Below are 24,592 nucleotides of genomic sequence, written 5' to 3' on the forward strand. Positions count from 1 at the left end.
TGACCATTTATATCTTATTATCTTGATATTCTCTATACATTTTTTTTTAAGGAGGATAAGCGCGTTTTGGCTTACAAAAATGGGGAAAACTATCTACACCGCATTTAAAAACTATTCAGCATACAAAACAGGATGGGAAAACAAAAATAAAGGTTGCAGCTATTTGAATTAAATGTGTAATTAAAAGTAGATTTAGATGCTTTTGAAATGAGGCATTATTTGGATTTTCATATTAATATATCCACATTTCCAATATATATAAGTATGTACGTACAATGTTCATATAACCTTATTTTTTTTAACATTTCTGATTATTAAAATATTTTAACAATCTATGAGGATAAAAATAAGCTTAATAGTTAGTATATATTGCATAAATATTTTTACTTTGTTTTTGTTTTAAAGTAAAATACTTACGTTAGCTTAGTAGCCTCTATTTGAAAAGCTAAACTGAATTTAAAACTTTATTTTAATCCCACCATCCAACCCACTTACGTGATAAAAGATTTCCGCACATACAGTGACAATGCGTTTCGTTGGATATTTGCACGGAAATCGCCAGAGAGCATGTGAAATATTTATGGAGGGGCATTGTGGATGTCATGATGATTAGTTGCATATTCTCTTAACCCACCAGTACCAGCTCCTAGAATCCTAGAAGTTTCTAGCTCCTAGCTCGCAGTTTCCAGCTTTTGAGGCTCTGAGCCCGATTTGGAGCGAGCAAATATTTAATTTAAGAACATTTTCTTGCGTTATCCTCGACCATGGGACGTGGTGTGGTGTGGCGTGTCCCGTCCCGTCCTGTCCTGTCCAGTGCCAGGGCTGTCCTGTCCTGTCTTTGGAAATCTCAGTTGAATTCCCATTCCTTTGCAGCTCCCGCTTTCTTTCCTCGCTCCCTCTGTTGTTTTTTCCTTCGATTGCAGCTGCAGAAGCGTCCACAGAGCTGAGGCTCATACTCGTATTAGCCCAAGTCAAACAATGGCATTGGCAAACCGAAGAGCAGCGCCAAATTGCAACGTGCAGAACCCAACAGAAGGCTGAGGATGGGGCGGACTTGGCAGATGGGGCGACTGGGGCAAATGTTGTTAAGAAAATGCACCAGACAGAAAATCGATGAAAAAAAGTTAGCCACTTGCCTCTGTTCTCCTCTGCTTGGTTCTGTTTATTTGTTTATTTTTATAGTTCCCTTTTTTTGTTTTATATTTTTTTTCCTTTGTGGAGGAGGAGGCACTCTAAATCCTTTGTGTGGCAGATTAACACGTGCAAGCTCTCGGGGCTATTGGAAAAAATAAAGATAAGTCAGAAGGTCACTTGCCACCGGAATGTATACAAATTGGAATATCCGTGTGTATGTATAGTATACCAAGTGCATACATATTTTGGAAAAATTTAATACTTCTTCGCGTTGCCCGAGTCGAATCTATTCGAATCGTTTAACACGCAAAATCAATTTGCAGTTTTTTAATTAAACTTCTGTTTTTCTCCCTTTTTTTACCGCCCCTGCCAACCGGGTTTGTTAAACGCTTTATTGCTGGAAGTTCCTTTATTTGCATAGTCCAGACCTGGCTGGAACAGATTTCAAATTGGTTGATTGAAAATGGCGAAAAGTGTTTCGGCCATTCCATAAAATTCATAACCAAAAACTCACATGGCTATGTGGCGGAAAGAAAACACAATATTCGTTATTAATTTGCTCAAATTTCTCTGACTTTATTTATAAAATTCAATCATAACAATTAAAATTCAGTTTTCTTATAGTTTTTAAAGGGGGTATCCCGTCTCTTGAAATTTTGCTATTAATTTTATACATTTCATATTTGTTTGCCGTGTTTAGAAAACAAATCCGTTCATTAGTTTTCAAATATTAAATACTTAAAAAATAAAATGCGTCTAAATCGAAATAGGTAGTTACATTGTCGTTCAATAATGTGAGTACAATGTTCTTGTATATTAATTTATGTTTATTATTGAATATTATTACCTAATCAATTATGTTTTTGTGTCTGCTTATTTATCATTAATCTTTTGTTTCTTTTATTTGTTTTTTTTTTTTTAGGTCCATTACTAATCAAATTTAGGCATTATCAGTTGGGATATTAATCTTTAGTTTGCTTTAAAAAATATACATATTTTCTTGTTGCTTACAACAAAAATTATGATTTTTAGCTAAATTGTTTTTATTATTTTTTGTTTGGTTTGTAGCTCTTTTTAAAGGGCGATTAGCCAACGATAGACTTTTCAAAAATCAAATGAACAGAATAATTGTTTTATTAATATACAGTATGTTGATTACTTTTTACAAGTTTTACAAATTCCTCTACACTAGTATCATCCACTCGCCCGTGAATGGTCCACATAAATAGATCAATTCTCGTTGCTAAGACTAAAGTGTTGTTTTTTGTTCGCTAAAAATTATACAAAAGGACACAATCAGTTGGAATTGAACTGATTCTAGTAGATGTACGTTTAAAATTCCATGAAGAAGACATTTTGTATGTGTAGATTACAATGTGGGTGCTAAGAGGAGAAGGTGTGGTTTCCTTGACCTCGCGGTGGCGATTTTTGTGGCGGTTGTTGCTGTGGTTGCTGTTGCATTGTGGGCGACATGGTCACTTGGCTGCTATTTAAATTATTCGTTCTGTTTTGGCCATTTGGGGACTTATGATTATTGTTCGAGGTCGTGACTGTGGCAACCCGTCTGAGACGATTGTCCGGTATCGGTGGCGACTGTAATGTTCCCGAATACGGTTGATGCTGCGGCGACAACGAGGATGGTCCACTTCCGCTTCCACCAAAGGCATTCCGAATGTTGCTACTTCCGCCGCCGCCACCACTCAAACCACCCAGACCACTGGCTGATCCACCAAAGATGCTACCATTGCTACTGCCGATCAGACTTAGCGAATGCTCGTTCGAGAGGATCTGATGGGCGGCCAGATTCATTTCTTCGGGCGTCATATCTAAGGCTTCTTGCATTTCGCGGGATGCCATCCCCACGAGCTCGGAGTCACAGTATTTACCCAATCCCTCAGCGGCGAGTACCTAAAATTTGTGATTAGCTAGACCTTCTATTTTTGTTTATTTCTATGACACTTACCCCTCCAATCAATGACTCGGCTAGGCCGTTCATTTCATATGAAGTTGGTAAACGACGCTGATCGTATGGACTAGCTGGGGTCGATTGGATCATGCGTTCGTGGCCAGGAATAGCACCATTGGGTGCGTAGACTGCATGTTTCAAAATTAGATAAAATATTTAAAGAATTCTTTAAAATGTTAAGTTTTGTCAGGTATTACATTTTGGAATAGGTCTTGATGATCCAGAAGCTACTGAACATATTCTTACTGTTTCGTTATTACATTTTTAATAATCCTGGATCATCAACCCTATTTTTTTTTATTCAAATATTAGTTACAGTTAATGATTAGTTAGGCATTCAATATAAGCAATATATACATGACACTTTAATACTCTCATTCTGGTTAATAGCCTTTAATTTACAATGAATGTCGTAGGCAGAACTTAAAATAAATCATAACTTCGATAAGCTAAAGCAAGCAGTTACCGATACAAATTGGTTAAGTATATACTTTTTCTAAGTGGCATAACACTCATACGTATTCTAAAACTAGGCGTTCTATGAACAATGCAAGCGACCCGACTATGTATACGTGTATAGTCTTCAGATGATTGATTGGTGTATTTTTTTCAGTGTAAGTGTATTCACATTTAGTTCAATGTTCGTAACGAAAAGAATATCTGAAACCTGAGGGACCAGCACACAAAAATGAAAATAAAAGCGACGATAATGCGACATTGAAGTACAACGGCAAGTTGGAATATTTAAATAAGAGACAACGTTTAGAGTTTCGGTTGAATATTTGAATTTGGGGTTAGTTTTATACTGGATGTGGTTTATATGGACGCAAGGCACACATTAACACATTTTCGGGGGACAAGGCTCATTAAAGCCAAGGCCAAGGCTTATGAGTAGATGGGCACAACATCACGGTTCGTTTATATAGCATATGTATATATATAATTATTTTATATATATGGAATAGATAGACATTGATATCGGGCTTTGGTTTTGATTTTAATTACGTTCTCTCTTGTTGCTGTTGTTGAGTGTTAAACATTGTTGTTGTTAAAGTTGTTTCTGGTACTTGTAGTTTGTTGTACTTGTTGTAGGTGTTATGTCATTAATCCACTCTCAAACCGTTTTCACAAAATATCATATAATCTGAGCCGACAGCGGATAGGTCAATATATTTCTTCCCATCGGAAACTCAATGAAAACATAACAAAACGAAAACTAAATTTATGGAATGGTTTCCTCAAAGAAAGGAAACCAGATTGTTCTTTTTTTTTGGGACAGTCATCCTGCTAGAATTTTTCAGCACTCGGTGGTCTTTAAACTCGAATCACTTATGCTACAATAAAGATTTTTGTAAGAGAAAGTTATAAAGGCGAATTACTTTAACAGACACAATTGACATGGTTTCATTTTCCGAATTCATCGATAGTTTACTTCCGTTGGTTAGTTTGTAATTTACAAAAGGAGCCAAAGGCACTGTGATTAATGGGATTAATTAGTTATAGCGGGGTATTAATTTTTATTTTCGGAGAACGGAATTGTGTTTAATAGAAGAAGAGTGACCGGGATAGAAAAGTTTCAAGTATCGACAGATAGATCAGCCAATTCAAATGTCAGATGTATACATTGCATCTATGTTTCAAATAAAATAAACTGAGGATATAAATACTTTTGCGGATAATATGTTCCCTTAGCACTTGTACTTTTAGAGGTTAACACGTTACAAAACCTTTTTTGAAATTTTAAAATAAATTTAAAGTATTCCTTTGGTTTTACCTGTTAGAGAGCCCTTTCTGAAAGTAAAATATTCTCGAAAATAAATGCTTATGGATCGAAAGATATGTGTTCATGTGTTTGGCTTGATTTCAACTAAGTGGCAGTGAAAGCATTATAATTTTTAGCTGTACGTTTAAGCTGCACTCCAAATCGACTAATCTACGAATCTGTTCTACTCTAATTTAAATATGTTCTATTAAAGACTGAGTATATGTTTACTACGAATGTTATGAAAACATAATTGTTGCGACTTAATCTCGATTAACAAGCAGCCAGGTAGTCACAATAGTTGTCCGATTAGTTAATGATGTTGCATTTGAATTTAATCTGAATTTTTTGTTTTCAACACTTTGGCATTCCGCAGGCAATAACAAATTTTAGAACGCGGTGAACTAGAGTCTGTACATTATTTTATATTTGCGATATTTTTAATGCAGCAGCTACATAACCGGAGTTTAAACGAAACAAATAAAATGTTAAACAACCAGATATGGAAGTGTTATTTTCTTTTTTTTTTTTTTTGCATTTTTGTTAAAAGTTCAATTTTGAAGTGTGTGTAAACGACAAACGAACCGATTTGCTGAGAATTAATTTTAGAATTTTGTTGCTTAAAAAGGAATAAAACATAAACACATTAAACAAATTGAATAAAGTGTTGTGCATTTTAGTTGTTGCTGTTGTAGTTACTGCTGAAGTTATATGTTACGTTTTGTTTTTAATTTTTATTATTTTTTTTGCAATTTGCAGCATTTTAGGCTTACCATTGTTATATGGATGCAATAAAATACCACGATTGCGGTTGCTGAAATTAATGTTCGGGGATTGAGTAAAAGTTTGGTTTATGTTTGCATTTTTCTCAAAGAGACTTTTGCTGGTTGGTCATTTTTTTCAAATGGGTTTTAATCGGCTAGTTTATGTTGAATCAGGTATGATTTTAAAGGTATTCTGTGATTGCAACTAGAATCGCTAAGTCAACTAATTGAAAACTCGTATTTGTATTTGGGTGGTGCCAAGTCGCTAAAACTCAGCTCCTTTTGTCCATTACAAACTTTAAGGCGCTCTTCACTAGGTGACCAAACAAAATGCCATAAAACAAAAAACGACCATTGTTGGCAATAAGGAATATTGATCAACTCACTAAACAGCAAGCCATAATAACATGTAGTATGGTAATGGAGCGTTGTGTATTCTTTTTTTTTCGTCCTTTTGGCTAAGTGAAAGCCAAAGGATCAACTCCAACTTTGGCCTAATGAATGCGCTCCACTGACGCTCTCCTCCCAACCCCATACTCACTCATAAGATATCGCATTCGCCTCGGGTGGCAGCGTTCCGGCTACCGTAGCCGCAGCCACTCCACCTCCGACCGCACCTCCGTTCTTGGCCAGTGGCCGCATGGAGATGCTTTCGCCAAAGGTCCTCAGTTCTCCGCCACTGCCAGCCACATGAAGCTCGTCCTGCAGCTTGCCGGCCGCTGCCAGGCGGGCCTGCATGATGTTCCGGGTGATGTGGTTGACGCCGTCGGCCACGCTCCGGTTCAGGTTGTCGTACAGGTAGTCTCCGGCCGGATCAGCACTGCCCAGCACCAGGGAGCTTCCACCCACCCCAACTGCTCCTGAGGGGGAACCGCCCAGCGTTAGGGCGCCGTTGCTCTGAGAGGAGGTGGCCTTGGCGCTGCGCCGGAAGGTGCCATTGCCATGCCGGCGGATAGAGGACCAAACACTTCCAAAGAGAGTATGGTGGCGCTGTGAATTCATAAAAAATTAAATATAAATTTTATTTTTGCGTTATTCCAAGGTCCATTTTATACATAAACCAATAAGAGAAACTCACCCGGTGCATGGGCTCTGGTTCCTGGTCCAGTTCATCAAGATTACCAGAAATGGCCCTCTTAAGCGCTGGAGAGACCTCGTGAAGGGTCCGCAGACCGGCCTGCAGAGTGACGGTGTTGCTGTCGGGATGACCCTCCTTGCCCTCTTGCTCCTTGCGCTTTTTGAAGCGCCGGAAATAGTCCTGGATCAGGTAGGTGGCATAAAACTTGCCCACAGTCACCTCGTCATCGTTGCCGGGTGGCGGTACGACCTGGTCCAATAGCTTGGGATTGGTTCTCTTCCAGATCTGTTTGATGGTGGCCCGCAGTTCCGCATTGGCATCATCGATATTGCCATCGGTTTTGATGCTCAGGGAGGTCCGGACCACGGCAAAGAGAGTTGCATTGAAAAGGACAGTGCCGTCGGAGTTGAGTGGCATGTTCATGGACACCAGCCGCTTGCAGGCCATGCGATGGGGACACAGTTTTCCAAAGCCCAGCGGCGGGGATATCTTTCTTAGTAGGGTCACCACATCCAGATGCTTGATGCGACCCTTAGCATCCGGATCGTATTCGCTCCACAGACGAATAAACTCGTCCAGGTGATGGGGTCCCAGGATGGACCAATCTCGCGTCAGGTAGTCAAAGTTGTCCATAATGACGGCAACGAAAAGATTAATAATCTGCAATGTTATTGGAAAAGTATTTATGAAAGTTGAATTTCCAGTATTAGATCATCTTACCAAAAACGAGCAGAGAACGTAGAAGGAAATGAAGTATGGATAAGCAATAGAGGAGCCGCAGAGTTCACCCTTCGAATCAGAACGTGGATCGCACTTTACGTCCGGCTGGGCAGAGCAGGACATCATAATATCCTGCCAGGCTTCGCCGGTGGCCGAACGGAAGAGAACCAGTACCGCCTGCTGGAAGGTCTGGAAGTTATTGTTGCTCGTAATGGCTCCTCCACCATCCAATTCAATTTTTCCAAACACCTGCAAAATATTTTTACAAAATATTGACTTTAATAAAGCTCTATTAGATACTTACTTGCATTCCGACCACCGCGTAGATGAAGAACAAAAGTACAATGAGCAAAGCTACATAAGGCAGGGCCTGAAAGGATTTAATGAAGGTCCAGAGTAAGGTTCGAATGCCTTCGCCTTTGCTTAGGAGCTTAACAAGTCGCATCACACGAAACAGTCGGAAGAAGTTGATGGATATCAAATTTGAACCAGCCTTAAATATTTTAAGAAAATTGTAAGAAGTTATAAAGAATTAATTAATTTATTAAACTTACAGCTTTGGCTCTAGATTTACAACCTTCAACAATATCGCAGGATGCTTGAGAAGTATCTTTGCTCTACAATTTATAAATAAATGTTATTATTTTGTAGATTTTATCTATTCAGTTACAAACCTTAATTTCAGAGTAGACGATATCTATAAAGCTGCCCAAAACAATGATAAAATCAAACACGTTCCAGGCATCTCCAAAATAGTTCTGAAACCACAAAAAAATTAATACAATTTCTACCAATTTTAAAGCATCATACTCACTTTAAATCGAAAAGCGGCCAGTTTAAAGACAAACTCTAATGCAAAAACTGCCGTAAAAATCATATTCAAGGCATCTAAAAGCTCTGTATACCACTGGGGTTGATTGTAAAACTTCATAGCCAGTGTTACAGTGTTTATCATAATTAACACAAAGACTGTATACTCAAAGGATGACGATGTGACAAACCACCAGACTTTATATTGTATACCATGCTTGGGTATATATCGACGTACTGGCTTCGCTTTCAAAGCAAACTCTATGCAGTTGCGCTGATTCTTGTCCAGATCACAATTTTTATATTCCTGTTCACCCTCGTTCTGGAAAGTGACAATAACGAAACCGACGAATATGTTCACCATGAAGAAGGCAATAATGATAATGTAGATTATATAGTAGGCAGCTACGATCGGACGGAAATTGTGTATTGGACCGCCATTCTCCTTATTTGAATCGATTGAAACATATAGCAATCTGGAAGAAGGATTATAATGTAGTTATTACTTGTTCAAGCTCTTAAATTTCAACTTACCCTGGCCAACCCTCAAAGGTGGAGACCGTAAACAGGGTCAACATCCCCTTAGCCACATCGTCGAAATGAAAACCATAATTTTTCCATTCCCGCTCCTTCAAGCGTGGCTTGTGAATATCGCCATCATCATAGACCAAGTATGTGCCACTAGAAAGTATTCCAACTTCAGTAACTGAGTTTAAGAAAATGAGGTATCTACTTACAAGCATTCGTCCTCGGTCATTTTGGAACCATCAGAGCACTTGAAAAACTTTCCCTAAATATTGCATATGGAATGAGGAGGGATCGTAGATGACCGTGATGAATGGAAAACATTATAGATTAGAATAAGGAAGGTGCCATGAGTATTTGTTAGGCATGGCAGCCTCAAGATGAAGTATACTTCGCTTGAGAGTGCCAACTTGAAATCACAATCATTAAAACTGCTTTACTGTACGGACTACTTTCTAAAACCTAGTTATGATATATTATAGAGCAGAATACGATAGACTAGCTCTAAATATATATACGAGTATTATATGCACACATGTACAGGGTGTTTCATAAACAAACACATTTACATCACGCTCGCAAAATATTGGATGGACGAAACGGTATTATTTCTGTTCACGGCACAATATTTACAGACGAAACACCAACGAGGGGTTACTGGGTTGAAAGTACTTAGTAAGTGTGTTAGGTACATAGGATATGCAGATTACAGAATACGGAATATATATTACATGGGGTTAGCGGGGAGCTGGCTAACAATGGTACACTTGCTCTGAGGTTAGTCTAGAGGAGCTAGAAACTGAGCTAAGCCGATTGATAAAACTTGAGCGTATTTTTTTGTTTTCGGTTTACCAAAAATAGTTTGCAAAGCATCTTGAATCAGTTAGAAGGAAAATGGAAAAGAAACGTAACTCAGAATTGGTCTCTTTAGGTCAAGAGATATAGCATTGAAAATAGTTACCTTCGATTTGAAGTACCCGTAAAATAATCCTAACCACATGAAACCCATTTTGAAAAAAATACATCAAAATTCAAAGCACACATATATAATGCAGCATATTTATTATCCTTGATCCTTTAAAAATAGAAGCGCACATTTAAAGCCTTTAAAGTCTAATAATACCCTTTACCAATGACTTTTCAAATATAATTCAAAAGAAATTACCTTAAAGAGTTGTACTCCAATAACAGCAAACATGAATTGCAACAAATATGTCACCAACATGATATTACCAATGGTTTTTATTGCGACTACAACGCACTTGACCACATACTGTTGAAGTTTGAGAATTTGTTTCAGTGTAGGCCAATTGGTTGAATTATGCGAATTTTTTGTAACGTTTAGGTTTAGTGTGTTTGTTTTTTGGTTGTCGCATTTTTTTTAAATTTATTTTTAAATGAAATCAAACGGTTTGGTGTCAATGTTAATATTAAAAAGATTTTTTTTTTGGTTTGCAAAATTCAATTCAAAACAACCGAAGCACGTTCAAGGAGAGAAAAAAAGGAAGAAAATACATTTATAATATTGGGGCATTATTTTGTAAAAAAGGGTTGGTATTTGGTCTTTAAGGTCTAAATATATGAATTGGTTTTGTAGTTTACAAATTTACGAATCATAAAAGAATTCAACTGAAAATCAAACTGAAATATTTGAAATAAAGGGAAATAAAAATAATATAAAATAATAAATCAGGAAAGTTTACATTATCAATATTTTTCCAAATAAGACACTGGAGGGGATTTGTTAACAGGAGGTCCGTAACTCGAGAGGTTCTTTACAAAAAGGATATTATTTTCGGTTGAGACTGGTTAGCCTTGATGCTAGGGTGCAAGGTTGGATTGCTGTTTGAGGAAAAGACCCAAAGTTTATGTGCTGCAGTGTGTGCTTTTGAAATACATAGCATGTAATGTATAATAAATGTGCATGATTGCTTCTGGTTACCTATTATTGTTGGTTTGTTGCATTTAGACGTGGACAAATGCAGAAAATGGGTGTGGAATATATACGAATTGATATTACAATTAATATGTGTAGTGTGTTAAGTCGTGTGAGTTGTGTTAGATTTGTGGCAAAGAACCCAAAATGAAATCAAAATAGGATTCACCCCGATAGTCCCGTCCCATTGGTTTGTAAACAATATTTTTACTAGAACAAGGCTCTTGGCTATAACTGTCATTGGTAAGATTTCCTGAGATTTGTGCTGCGCATTAATAAGCAATACTTGGCAGCAAGAGTTTGTATTATTTACATATCCGTATTAATCACTTGGAAAATAGACTTTAGATTAGTAAAACCAATTGTACAAATTGTTGGATAATAAAAAATGAACAAAACTTCGAAACAAAATTAGTTGATGCAAAAATTTAAACGGAAACGGAAAGTAACTTTAAACATCAATATGTTAGGAGATTTTTTGAAGTTGCATGTGTGTGCACCCAAAAAAAAACAATGTAAAAATTTGTACAAGCTTATATCTGCATTAACTAAACCTATTTTAAGCTGAGTCAACTCTATTTTATGTATTTATAATACCTATAGTTACTTATTATTTAAAAGGAAGCAAGAGTTAAGGTTCCATGCGAAGGTATCTGACTGAGTTTTTAGTATAAACTGGTAGATATTTTAAAGAATAACTTAAAACCCTTTTTAGAAGAGTAAAGGTATTTACAGAAATTTCTTTATGGAATTTGAACGGGTTCTGTTCGATATTTCAGCCTAAACTCTAAGCTAGAAACAAAGCTGAATTGAAACTTAAGAATAAAATCATACCTTAAACAATTGGACTCCTATCACGGCAAACATGAATTGCAGTAGGCATGTGACGAGCACAATATTTCCAATAGTCTTAACTGCGACTATGACACATTGAACAACATGCTGTATGTGAATCGACAATATATAGATATAGTATTGCTTTTATAAAAGATAAAACTAATCATAATTTAATTGATTTTTTGTTTGCTTTTTAACTTATAGTATGTATTTGCGCGTACAGATGGGTGGTCGTGTGTTTTAGTATTATCGGTTATTACATAGGTTTATCTATGCCCAAGCCACGCCCATACATTTCTATTCCACGCCCATTTTCGTTAGGTGTTAAAGCTCAAAATTAGATAGATTACTTTGTCGCTTGTGTGTTGGATAAGACATTTCTTGATTTTGTGGTATATAATAAAATATATTTTTTTTATTTATTTCGGTGCACCCTACACCCAGCATTTCAAGGATTTATTTGGTTGGTCCAAGAAAGAACTTATTTTATGTTATTAAAAAAAGTTTTTGTTTAAGTAATTATAAGTATTGTTTTTGTGCTTTTGTAAAAAAATTATAAAAATCAAAATTAATAAAATCGAAATCAAATAAAAAGTAATTGACCCATTTTTAATTGAAGCATTTGATTTGTGTGAGAGTAAGGAGTTTTGGATGGGTTCTTACCTTGAGACCCTTGGCACGATTAATAGCTCTGAGTGGCCTTAAAACACGGAGCACACGTAGAATTTTCACGACTGAGATCGCATTCGAACTGCAGTTGAAATCGACGTTATTGTTATGTTCAAGATATAATTATTATCGCAACTACTGGGTTAGAGTAGTTATACTGATGTTTGTTTACCTGAACACTAGTGATACCAATGATACGCAGACCACAAGTAAATCTAATAGATTAAATGCGGATCTGCAAAAGGCTCCGTCGTGTAAAACGAAGCCGTATGCAATCAATTTCAGAATCAGTTCTATTGTGAAAACTGCCGTGAAAAAATAATCAAACTTATTGAGAACCTGAAAAATAAATTAATGGTGTAGGACATTGAGTGACATGTGAGTGCTGTTACCATAGCTCATAAATAAACGATTTCCACTCGATTTGAGCTTCCATCTTTAACTTACAAATTTTGTAACCTTTCTGTCCGTTCTCTCGATCGGAACTGGAGCTACTTACTTTGTTCAAATCGTCGTCGGATCTCAATGGATTTTCTGCCGCCAACATAGCCGATGAGAACATGATGCAACATAGGATAATGTTGCCGAAATTGCTGTGGTTGCAAAGCCAATGGCAGAAGACTCGGAATCTGTCGAGGATTAAGTTAGTTAGTTTTTGGAAAACTATGTTTGGATTACAAAAACGAAGAAAAACAAAATTCACAAAACAAGAGTACAGATCAGGCAGTTAGATTTCTCACAAGACACGTTATAAAAGCTAAAACACAGTAACATATAAGAAGCATCTAGGGTTTATATTCTAATCGTGGTTCGACTACTATATTGGGGTTTTCTAAAAACTGACCAAACTAAAAATAAATTCGGATCTTTTTGTTTACTTGGGACAATACACAAAAGTTGGTTAAACAAAAGACAAATACATGATTATTATTTAATTTTTGTAAAAAGGATTTACACAGACGCACAGTGCACACACACATTCACAAAATAGAAGTGTTTTTGGTTCGATTTTCACATTCGTGGAAAATTAAAACTATAATATAAAAACCTGTTCGTTTGTGAGAAAAGAAAAAATGATGTGCCCGGTGGTATGGGTTGAATTTTCGTTGCCGTATTAACCTCGGACATACGTCGGGGTCGTGCTGTAATCATGCCTTCTTCATCCACTATATATGCAATACAAATTTTATCATATATTACGGATATATATGCAAATTGCCAATTTGGAAAAAATAATAAACACATTTATGAGAATTTGACCGAAAACCATTTGTACAATAAATCTACAACTATCTTAAAACTAGACTAATTAAAAAAAAACAGTTTCCTTGTTTAAAAATCTAAAAATAAATAGTATCTTACTTATAACCGATCGACCCTAAAGGCAAAATGCAAAAACCAAAGAGAAATAAAACAAGTTGAAACCATTAAAAGTTTCTATGTGGTTTGGGGTTTCGTTTAAAAACTTAACAAATTATTTATGTACATTTTTGCAATATTACAATATGGATTAGACACAGCTAAGGATAAGAAATTACAGTTTATAATAATTATTTAATTTTTTGTCACATGCTAAACCAGTGTGCAAAATAATGGTAATAATATCAAAAGAAAATAACTCCAATCACAAGACACATAACCATTTATTAAAAGTGAGCGAGAGTGTTTGCGGATTGTCGGTCAGTGATGATTGATTGATTGATTGTTTGATTGAATTACCTGTTTGTATAACTGAAAATGAAAAATGCACTGCCTCGCGGTATGGGCTTTTTAGTCTTCTTCATGCTGACTTCAGATAAACGCCGGGGTCGTGCAGTGGCATGGGCTGATACTTCAGAATGGGAGTCTTTCGATTAATATTAACGAGTGTGATTGTGGTTTCCAAGTAAAATAGGCATCGGCGGCGTGTTTTTTAGGAAATATTTGTTCGTTTTCGATACTTGTTAGTCTTTAGTGGGTCTAAGCATAAGCTAAAATACTTAAGTTTTCAGGCCTTATATTATGTAGAGATCTTAGTCTCGGCTTAGTTTGGTGGTTGGTTAAATATAAATTTCGAATGATACCTTCTTGTTCCTCCTCGCACATTTCACGAACTTCTTCATCGGAAAGGGTTTCATGATCCCTGTAATAGAGTTTTTTGATAAATAAAAGTCTTAGAACTATATGAGTGAGTTTTACATCTTCTCCTCGTCATCCAACTCATGAGGTTCCATGTCTATATCGATGCTCAGATGATCTTCGCCATCAATTGTTGGAGTGGGACTATGGGACTTCTTGAAAGCTGAGTCATCATGCTAGGAATGATATAATTAAGTTTCTTGAAAATCGGTTTTCTTTAAGGAATAGTCCACTTACTGGTTCCTCATCCTTTTCCACCTCCTCCGATAGGGAGTCGGCATCAGCCAAATTATCCACAGCAATGGCCAAGAACACGTTCAACAGAATGTAATTACCACAAATGAACAAAATTATAAAGTAAATACAGGCCAGGGCCCCGTAAGAAGACACTCCACCATAGGCATTGATGCCGGTATACATCACAGCATTCCAATCCTCACCAGTCATGATCTGGACACCATAGTTTTAGTTTGAATTGAATTCTTTTAGGTAAACCTTAATACCAACCTGAAAGACTGTGAGCAAAGCCTGCCAAAAGCAGTCAAAGTTCATCCTATACTTCTCCTCTTTGCCGTCAAAATTAAATTTTCCGCCGAAGACTTGCATGCCCAGTAGAGCAAATATCACAATAAACAGGAAGAGCAGTAACAGAAGCGAAGCAATTGATTGTATAGAGTTCAAAAGGGAAGCAACGAGATTGGAAAGAGACCTCCAGTATCTAAAAAAAAGAGTTTTTAATGGGAAATCCTTCACAGACTCGTATTTTAACTTACTTGGTCACTTTGAAGACACGGAGAAGACGCACACAACGCAGCACAGAAACACCCAAAGGCGGCATCATTCCTGTATTGGTCAAAAGTGTTTCGGAAATACTACCAATCACCACAAAACAATCAAAGCGATTGAACAGGGATACAAAGTAGCCCTGAAAGCCCAGACTGTACATTTTCAGTAACATTTCACAGGTGAAGAGACCGATGAAGACCACGTTCGTGTATTCTGAGGGATTGAAAACATTAAAAAGATCGAATTCAAGAACTTGTTTGATTATTTTCAAAAGCTCACCTTGAAAATTGTCCAACCAATCCACCTGCCTGTAGTGCTCTGTGGCCAAGACGCCGGTGTTGAGGAAAACCAGGACAATAATAAGCCAATAGAAGGCCTGAGACTTGACGGCTTTGCGACAGGCTCGCCGCATCCTGCGGTTAACCCGATCGAAGTCTTTTTTCATTTTTCGCCATCGCGACTCAGTCAGCTGGACCTCGGGCATCTCTTCGCCCAGATTCTCGGTCGAGTCCATTTCATTCATTTGCTTGACCTTCCCATCGGGTATCAGACCACCCACAGCATCGGGTTCTATGTCCTCGGCCTGGGTTATCCAGTCGAGATAGCCCCGCAGGTCCTCTTCGATCTGTTGCTTCTCGCGCAGCTTTTGGAAGTCGCCGCGATTCTTGGCCTTGTTACGCTCCTTGGAGAACTCACCGGACAACACACCGAGAATCAGATTCATCACAAAAAAGGCACCCAGGATGACCATCGAAATAAAGTACATCCACTGCCAGTCGCTGCCCATGGAATCTTGAATCTGAGCAGTGAAAAGTTTGAGGGATGTTAGTGGTTTTGGATAAGGGATTTAAAAATGTATATATTTAAAAAAAAAATCTGCACAAAGAGAAAATTAACTGATTAATATTTACAAATTTAAAAAATATAATTTAAAGAATTCTTTTAGAAAGTACCGGGCTTAAGCAGTACTTACGTTATAGAGCACATCAGTCCAGCCCTCTAGGGTGACGCACTGGAACACCGTCAACATGGCCAGGCCGAAGTTGTCGAAGTTCGTGATGCCGTCATTGGGTCCCTCCCAGCCGCCGTAGCACTTCATGCCCTCCGGGCAGGCACGGCCCACACCACAAGGCCGAATTTCATCCTCATATTCACCTAGATCCCGGTTCGTTTGGATTGGTTTTGTTTAGGTTTGTGCATTTGAATGAAGGTTTGGAATGAAATGTAATGGATGTGAGATGATATTGTTGGGATACGGTTTCTGTTTTAGGGAATGCCATTTGGGTTTCTTATGAGTTTCAGTGTTCAATTGTCATTGCGGAATATGCCGCATCTTTGGCATATTTGACTTGTCCCAAACAATAGTTTCAATAGGTTTATTTACTAACAGATTAGTCGGAAATGGAGGCGTTTCTTATCTGTTTTAGGTGTTTAGAAATTGTAGTGTAAATTTAATTGAATATTTTGTATATTTTTATTTTTTCTTCTGGACAACAGCTACACCACAAGGAGGCTGAAACGGACCCACCCACTGGACCTCTGCCACTCGGGCGAACGGGACTGAGCTGCAGTTGAAAAACTAACAAGGCCCACTAAAGGGCCCGACAATAATTAACTTGAATTCTATCGCTAAGGTCTACTGTTAAAATTAGTTTCCTAGGATAAGCAAACATTGTACTACTCAATATTTCATTAAGTTAAGGTCCCATTATACAATTTAATTATTGTCCATAACTTCGGACAGATTTTAAATATAACTATTGATTGATTGATAAAAAAAAAAAAAAAATTTTGTAGCCTCCAAATTCCAGTGGGCCTAATCTGGTAGTTATAGAACCATTGGACTTTGATTTTTTAATGCGACATATCTGGTGGCATTCAAGACATTGAATGATATTCGCACAACGTATAAATATTGTACGATTCGATGGGGCGAGAATCTCCGCTTACCTGTGATTTCATCGCGACACGCCTTGTGCAACTTGCCCGAGAAGAGCTCTAGGCCGATGATCGCATAGATAATGATTACGAATATGACCAGGAGTGCAATGTGAAACAGTGGCACCATGGCCTTTAAAATTGAATTAAGCACAACCTGTAGACCTGTAGAATAGCGTTATGAAAAGCCAGTAATCGATTGGATTTGGGTTCTTGGGGTGCTTAGTTTGTTTAGCAGGAAAATAACTAGTGCGAACATTAAATGCAAGGGAAATACGGCACAGATGTACAGGATATCTTTCATCTATACATATTAAATTGTAATATTAACATTTAGACACATCATTTACCCCATAAAAGTCCGCCCTTATTAACAAACTTTATACATTTCTGTGCAGCATTTAACTACGAACCATTCCGCAGTTTTTTCTAGATTTTTTTTTTTAACATTCAGGGCTAGTAAATTTTGTAGCTTTAGTGAAATTTTGATGGTGCAAAGAAGCGCTTACTTGGTACACCCGATACAAGTCGCAGTGGACGCAGCACTCGAAAGGCACGGAGGGCCTTCACATCGAAGGCATCCTTCATCAAATGAGAAAGTGCTGTACTTATTGCTCTGAAAAAGTGTATGGCATACAAAGTTTATACGTGTCTTAGTTTCGACCTCTATACATATTTGTTTCATAATTTTCATCGCTATTTTTTCTTTTTTTTTTATCCGATTTGGGTAAATTTTGATTGAATTGGATATAAGGTAACATAGAAAATGGTTAAAACGAGGCCGGGGATGGGCCTGGGCGCTAAGCGCTTTTAACTGGAATATTTTGTATGCTTACCCTATAACTACAATTGTAAAATCTAATAAATTCCATCCATTTCTTAGATATGCACCATTATGTAACATAAAACCATATGCTAAAATTTTCATAACACATTCCGCTGTGAATATAACTAGGAATATATATTCAACTTTTTCCTGTTTGGTTTTGTTTTTTTTTTTTTTTGGTTTTGGAGTTTTTGTTTTGGGAGTGCGTGTATTTCGGTTTCGGATTGTTTTCAGGATTCGAATCGATGATGAGTTTATGAATTTAATGGATGCACAGTGCAGATGCGGATGAAGTGGATATAAGAGATACATGAAAGAAATTCAAATTCATTAGTAAATCATGGATAAGATTTCAACTCAATAAACCCATTAGTTTGGGCAACAAAAGTACTTACCAAGGTTTGATTCGTAACATTCGAATCGCTGCCTGGATAAGGCGTATAAACGGCCAAGGCAATACAATTGGCAAATATGGTTAACAAAATAAGGAACTCAAATGGTCTAGAAAGTAAAAGCAGTTAGGGAAAGCCATGGAAATTTTTTATGGTGTTTAAATTATATTCAAAACATGACAAACTGACCTACTGCAAAGCCCATATATTTTTCAATATTTATTCCAATCAAAGGCCCAATATCCTAAACCTTATTCTATAAAATTCCATTAAAACCTAATATAGTATATTTTAGGTCCAATTTTTTTTAAGGATACCCTTCAAAAGTTAGGAAAATGTATGTGACCCAAACGAAGGCCATATCTTTCCGAATAATGATCCACTTTATAAGCAGAATACCTTAAATGATTTGTATATCAAATCTCTATCAACTTCTACCAAAACCTAAAAACAAAATATTTTTTAGATTTTTTGTCAATTTTCCTTTAGGATCCCCTTTAAAAACGGGGAAAGTGCATGAAGGCACAATATGGCCCACAGCGATGGCTATATCTTTGCCAATATTCATCCGATTATTAAGCGGAATACCTTAAACGATTTCTGGACCGATTCTCTTTCAATCTGCATCAAAATCTAAGAACAAAATATTTTTTAGATTTTTTGTCAAAATTCCTTTAGGATCCCCTTCAAAAACGGGGAAAGTGCATGGAGGCATAATATGGCCCCCAGCCATGGCTATATCTTTGAAAATAGTCAACCGATTATTAAGCGGAATACCTTAAATGATTTCTGGACCGATTCTCTTGCAATCTGCATCAAAATCTAAGAAAAAAATAATTCCTAGATTTTTTGTCAAATTTCCTGTATGATCCTCTTTAAAAATGGGGAAAGTGCCCAAAATGTTCCCTAATGGCTGTATCTATATAAAAATTGATCTGATTTGGGATCGGAATACCTTACACTTTTTGTAAATTGATTATCTAGTAAGTTCTATTTAAATCTACAAGCAAATCGGCATATTTTTTTTTTGTTCAAAAGGATACTTCCACTCCACGATGCGAATGCAAAGGGCTCGCAAAGGGTTCTTGACGGTCAGGCAGAAAAGGGCTCGCTGTGGACGATCCGGTTGCGGCTTGCCCCGCCGTTGGGGCCGTTTCTGACCGGCGGCACCAGGGGCGGCTTTTTGGCCACCCGCACCGCTGGGTCCAATGGTGGTGCCGTTCATGGTCTCCGGAATGTTTGCAATGCCCATGGAGTCGATGCCTAGAGAGCGGGATCGCAAAGGTGTTAGTGGAGCAAGAGACTGTTAGTTTTGAGCATAAAGCACTTACCCATTATGTTGTTGCCGCCGCCTAACTCCGCCTCGCCGCCATCGTACCGGGCCGAGTTTTCACCGCTGCCGGGTCCATTGCCCCCTGGCGAGAAACTGCCACCGCCGGAGGCTCCTCGCTCAAAGTCCATTATGTTGAAAAACTTGCCCGCGCCGCCGCCAAAATTATCTATCAACTCTGCCGAGCTGGAGTAGAAGGGTGAGAAGGCCTGAGTGTCGTCCTCTTCCTCCTCAAAGTACTCGTCCACGTCCTCGTCGTCCTCGGGGTCCTCGTCCTGGTCTGGATGGCCCTGTTCATCAATGTCTATGGTGGTGCCCTCGGGCTCCTCGTCGTCGTCGCCCTGCTGGTCCTGATCGTCTTCGTAGAACTCGTCGTCGTCCTCTTCGGTAATCCTACATGTCCTCCTGATCGAGGGTCGGTTGCGCGAATTCTTTCTCACTACAACATCGGCATTGTCATCGACCTCGCCGACGTCCTCGAGTGAGTCGTTGTTCCCGCCGCTTTCCTGGATGATCCGGACGCCCTCATCGGCATCCTGCCGTCGCTCGCTAAAGCTCTCGCAGTCGGTGGCCGCTGCCCCCAGCGACAGAGACTGATCCTGCTGGTCCTGTTGCTCCTTGGCCGCTGCCGCAACTGCCGCTACAATGGCTGCGGTGCGCAGAGTCTGTGAACTGAGATCTGGGTGGTTAGCGTCGTCCTCGTCCTCCTCGCACTCGTCGTCTCCGATGAAGCTGCTGACGTCACCGACCCCGAAACCATGCAACGTACTATTGTCGCCGGTGATGTCGCAATTGCAACTATTGCTGCTGCTGCTGTCGCCGCCAACGGCACTGTAGCTGCTATCGTCGTCGCGTCCTCCCCCGCTGCTAAAGCTGCTGTTGGTGCTGCCGGCACTGGTCACACTATTCTGTGGTTGCAGCTGCCACGCCTCCTCGGGCGTTAGCCTGGGTCCCGGTGCACTAATGCCACCGCCCCCGCAACTCGTACAACTCGACTTGCGTCGCCGACTTCCGCCGTTCGAAGGACCCGCCGACTGGCCCGGACTGGTGCCCGACCCGGAAACAGGCCCGGATCCGGAGGCTATTCCCGCCGCCGGGTCACTTGCCCCGTTGTTGCTCCTGCGGCGGCGCTGTTTTAAGTCAAGCTTGTAGGTGGCGTTGTTTACAATCTGACTAGTGACGTTGCTGAGGGCGAGCTCGGTGCTGGTGGGTCGTCTCCTCGAGGTGGTGGCCTGGCCGGCGTCCTCTGACTGGTCGAGGGCACTGCAACTGTGGGTGGGCAGAGAGAAGGGCATTGTTAAACTTTCATATTTCCAGATGCACATGCCATCAATCATTTACGCTACGACTACAAGGTTCAAGGTTGGCATTTAGAATTGCGGATTTCTGGTTTGTTTCTGGTTTTGGCATAAATGTGTTCATGTACTTAATATTTTATTTAAACAATATGTGTATACTTCGAAGGATCATTACTCATACGACATGTAGCCCCAAAAACTACCTTCAAATTTTAAAATTTGTTTTGTCGTAAAAACTATGGCTGTTTCTTTAAAACAAAAAAAGTTTAGAAAGTCTTTGTAAACAAATTTTGTGAATTTCTCTGAACATATATAAACACATTCCTCTTTTTATGGCACATCCATCATATGCGATGTAGGCTTTGAAACACGAAGCAGATATTATATAAAGTTCTTGTATATATTCCCTCGCTTATCCCATAAAAGAAGGGAGAAACCTATTGTCTGAAAATTACACATTTATTTGGATTTGCATGCGACTTAACTCTCACATCAAGACAGTCTGACAGACAGGGCACACAAACAATAGGCGACGCACACAGGACAATGGACAACAACATTGAGGCACGATAGGAATACGATATTCAGTTTTGGGGTATAAATGTATCTGGAGCTGACTTACTATGCCCTAGAGCTCCTAGATTGTTCCATATAATCAAACTCTTGCATTGCTTGAAAAATGTATTTCTTTTCGTGCTCCAGTTGGAGCTGCAAGTACCTTTGTTGCAGGACCGTTCCTGTTCCCGTTCCCGTGCCTGATCCCGATACCGATCCCAGTCCTGAACCCAATACCGCTCCGGTTGGAGAAGCGCCCGCCGATGCCGATGTGGTCAGTGGTGTCGTGGGCACTGGAAGCGTTATCGTCGGTGACCGGTGCTGGTGATGGTGTTCCGGCCTGACCATGACCACCTCCAAATCGCTCTTGGCTGCCGAGGATTTGCGGTTGTACTTCCGACTGCCACGCGTCGGGGTGTCCGCCTTCAGATAGCGTCGCGAGGAGGCGGGGGATGTGGGCGAGGGCTTGCGCTCGATAACCAGGGTGTTGTCATCGTAGGCTATACAATTCACCAGCTCCCCGCCCCCCTTCACACTCTGGGTGGAGCCGGAGCCGGGGGCTGGGGGCGGGGCGGAGGATGAGGACGAGGCTGTTGCCTCATCTCCACGGTCATAAAGCGTGGCCTCCTTTTGTCTCTGGAATTGCAATTGGCGGCGTCGTTGCGAGGAGGAGGTGCCACCTCTTGGCATGATGCTCGAGCTCGGCTCGATGCCGGTCGGTGATTTCTGGCTCTTCACAGGGCATGATTCATCGATGATGACAACACTGGCGGGCAACAACGACGAATCCCTGCTCGCTTCCCGATTCCTATCGCTAGATTTATCCTTATCCTTATCGTTATTGTATTTACGATTTAATTTATTATTCGAACTAGAATTGTCCAAGGCATCATATCTATTAATTGGTTGCTGTTGCTGTTGTTGGTCTGGATGCTGCGGCAATTGTTGCTGCTGCTGCGGCTGTTGCTGTATTTGTTGCGTTTGTTGCTGTTGTTGAGAGGCTTTCTCTTTATGGTCTCCTGATCGATAAATTATTATAGTTGGCGTGAAAAGAGGATAATTAATTAGCTCTGTATGACAGGCCCTTAATGTGCCACAAGATGTGGCGTGCTGAGCAAAATCATAACTTTTGATTGAAGTAAACAATAAGGGAAAATGACTAACAAAAATGTCAGGATTCAAAATGATGACATAACTTTCCTAACTTCCAACAAAGTATTCTTCTAAAAATAATAAACTAAATAGCGAAATGAATGTGCTGTATGTACCCTCCACCACCTTGTACCTGTATTCATATTTGAAGTTTCCTTCGGTCGCTCAATATTGATTTGCCTGTCATTCAAAATGCACTTTTCAGAACGCCTCTTGGTGGAGAAAGGTCCCTGCCAAATGGCCGATACGAAACACGCGGTCAGCAAGGCGGCCAAATCGGAAGCATTGCGGCAACAGGTGTGCTTGGTCTCATTCACACACACCCCCACATGTACCGACGATTACTTTCAGGGTGAGCATGGGTTTCTAATACGCATAAAAGCTTCTATTTTCCGGAAAAATTTGTAGAAATATTTCGGTGGTGCTTAATATATTTTTTGTATATTCTTTTGGTTTAGTTGTTTTTTTGGACGATTTTAAAGCGACGGTTTGAAAAATTTGGCAATTGTATTAAGTCTGCGTTAGGCATTCAGTTGAGTTTTTGAAGTTGAGATCTAAAGTACCCGAGCTTGAATTAATCCTTTTGAAAGTTTTGTTATTTTAGCGCACACTTTATTGGAATTAGATTAATTCCAGTTGAGTGAATGACCAAAATTTCCCATTAGAGATAATAAATTATCATTGATTATCATTTTCTATATATAACCCAGGTGGCGCATGTGTGTGTGGTGAGCATCAAAATAGAAAGGAAAAACAATCCCAATGTTTACGTTTTACCTTTGTTGTCGCAACAACATTTTTGGGACACAAACTGTCAAATGGCCAATCAACTTTGGTCGAGAGGACGAGAGAGCCTTTCTCTCCTCGCTTTCTCTCCGCTAAGCTTTGTTTGCAGCGAAAGCTTTTTGCAGCAAACAAAATAAGACTTTCTTCGAAAGTGCCAAAAAAGCGATAAAATACTATTTCTCGTTTTATTTTGTTGCCCAAATCGGGGGGGTTACGGGGAGTGAGTGTTTTTTTCGGTTGTGTGTTGGGCTGTAGTCCCCGTCATCCCGACCCAATCCGTCACTGATTAATGTGACTAAATGTCAGGAACACAGTCGTACATAAGTTCCAGGAATGTGCCAGAATACCCACGGCAACGAAATGAGGTCAAGTGCGCGCTTTCGGCACTAAAAATTCATTTGCTCATTGGCTTTTAATGGCACGCTTGGGAAATTCAATGAGCATACTTTTGTGCGCTGACTATCCTGGCGATTACATTTACCTACTGTATTCTGTCTGAGCAGTAACCTCTTGGCCACGCTAAAAGGTCCTAACTGACCGATTGACCTACCCACGTAAATGTAATACCCCGCACACACATGCACACCCCAGTCGTGGAAGCACCAACACATATGAATATGTGAAAAATTTCAAACGCGCACTGCGAAGAAAGTGAAAGCGATTTTCCATTTCCCAGCAGTTTCCGCGTATTCCTATTCGATTCCTACTTGGTCTGCAATCATCCTTGGACATTACACTCTGCGTTCTATATTATTTTGTATGGATTATATTTTCCTGGGCCACTTTATATGTTGTATTTTATTTTTTTTTCACACGCGACCAGCAGCAACGCGAACGAGTTTAAGGAATCAGCAACAAAAGCACACTGTGCAGGAAAATACAGCTTTTCAGAAAGGCAACTACGAAAATGTTGACGTTTACCAAAGCCAAGGCTTTCAGGAAAAGCTTACATTTTTGAGCTTGCTTATCTTTATAAAGGTTTTGGAATCGGATGGAACATATATTTTTGAAGTTGAACGAGCTTTCTAAATAAAGTTTCATTATTAATAAACAAATTTGTAACACAAGGACTCTTTTATTACAATTTCCAGAATCCAAATCTATCTTTAAGGGTATATTTTTAAAGAAATGTAGCACATAAGAAGAAACGTAGAAGAATGTAGCACTTTAGCTTTATAAAACTAGTAAACATATTTTATTTTAAAATTTA

At 39.2% G+C, this 24,592-nt stretch overlaps 1 protein-coding gene across 17 annotated transcripts; it reads right to left on the reverse strand.

Annotated features, from left to right (window-relative positions):
• Positions 1–1,682: 1,682 nt before the first annotated feature.
• On the reverse strand, positions 1,683–24,236 carry Ca-alpha1D (Ca[2+]-channel protein alpha[[1]] subunit D). Of its 17 annotated transcripts, XM_017241540.3 has the most exons (34): positions 24,090–24,236; positions 22,730–23,150; positions 21,608–22,463; positions 19,593–20,860; positions 19,305–19,524; positions 18,265–18,370; positions 17,880–18,019; positions 17,553–17,659; positions 17,056–17,208; positions 16,079–16,260; positions 15,385–15,904; positions 15,093–15,318; positions 14,827–15,037; positions 14,557–14,769; positions 14,380–14,495; positions 14,265–14,323; positions 13,250–13,367; positions 12,701–12,830; positions 12,374–12,540; positions 12,196–12,283; positions 11,530–11,637; positions 9,925–10,032; positions 8,972–9,024; positions 8,769–8,915; positions 8,239–8,710; positions 8,099–8,182; positions 7,979–8,041; positions 7,729–7,917; positions 7,425–7,673; positions 6,705–7,364; positions 6,168–6,616; positions 5,636–5,676; positions 3,098–3,228; positions 1,683–3,042 (listed from the first exon to the last, which is right to left on the reverse strand). In XM_017241540.3, the coding sequence occupies exons 2-34, from the start codon at positions 22,737–22,739 to the stop codon at positions 2,518–2,520; spliced, it is 8,169 nt and encodes a 2,722-aa protein (XP_017097029.2). In that variant the 5' UTR covers positions 22,740–23,150; positions 24,090–24,236; the 3' UTR covers positions 1,683–2,517. The 17 variants fall into 17 exon arrangements, 15 of the variants coding, with proteins under 15 accessions (XP_017097029.2, XP_070132945.1, XP_070132944.1 ...); XM_070276844.1 differs by lacking the exon at positions 9,925–10,032; XM_070276843.1 differs by lacking the exons at positions 9,925–10,032; positions 13,250–13,367 and adding an exon at positions 13,921–14,047.
• Positions 24,237–24,592: the final 356 nt, after the last annotated feature.

The sequence above is a fragment of the Drosophila bipectinata genome, chromosome 2L, assembly GCF_030179905.1.
Source record: "Drosophila bipectinata strain 14024-0381.07 chromosome 2L, DbipHiC1v2, whole genome shotgun sequence".
NCBI lineage: Eukaryota > Metazoa > Arthropoda > Insecta > Diptera > Drosophilidae > Drosophila > Drosophila bipectinata.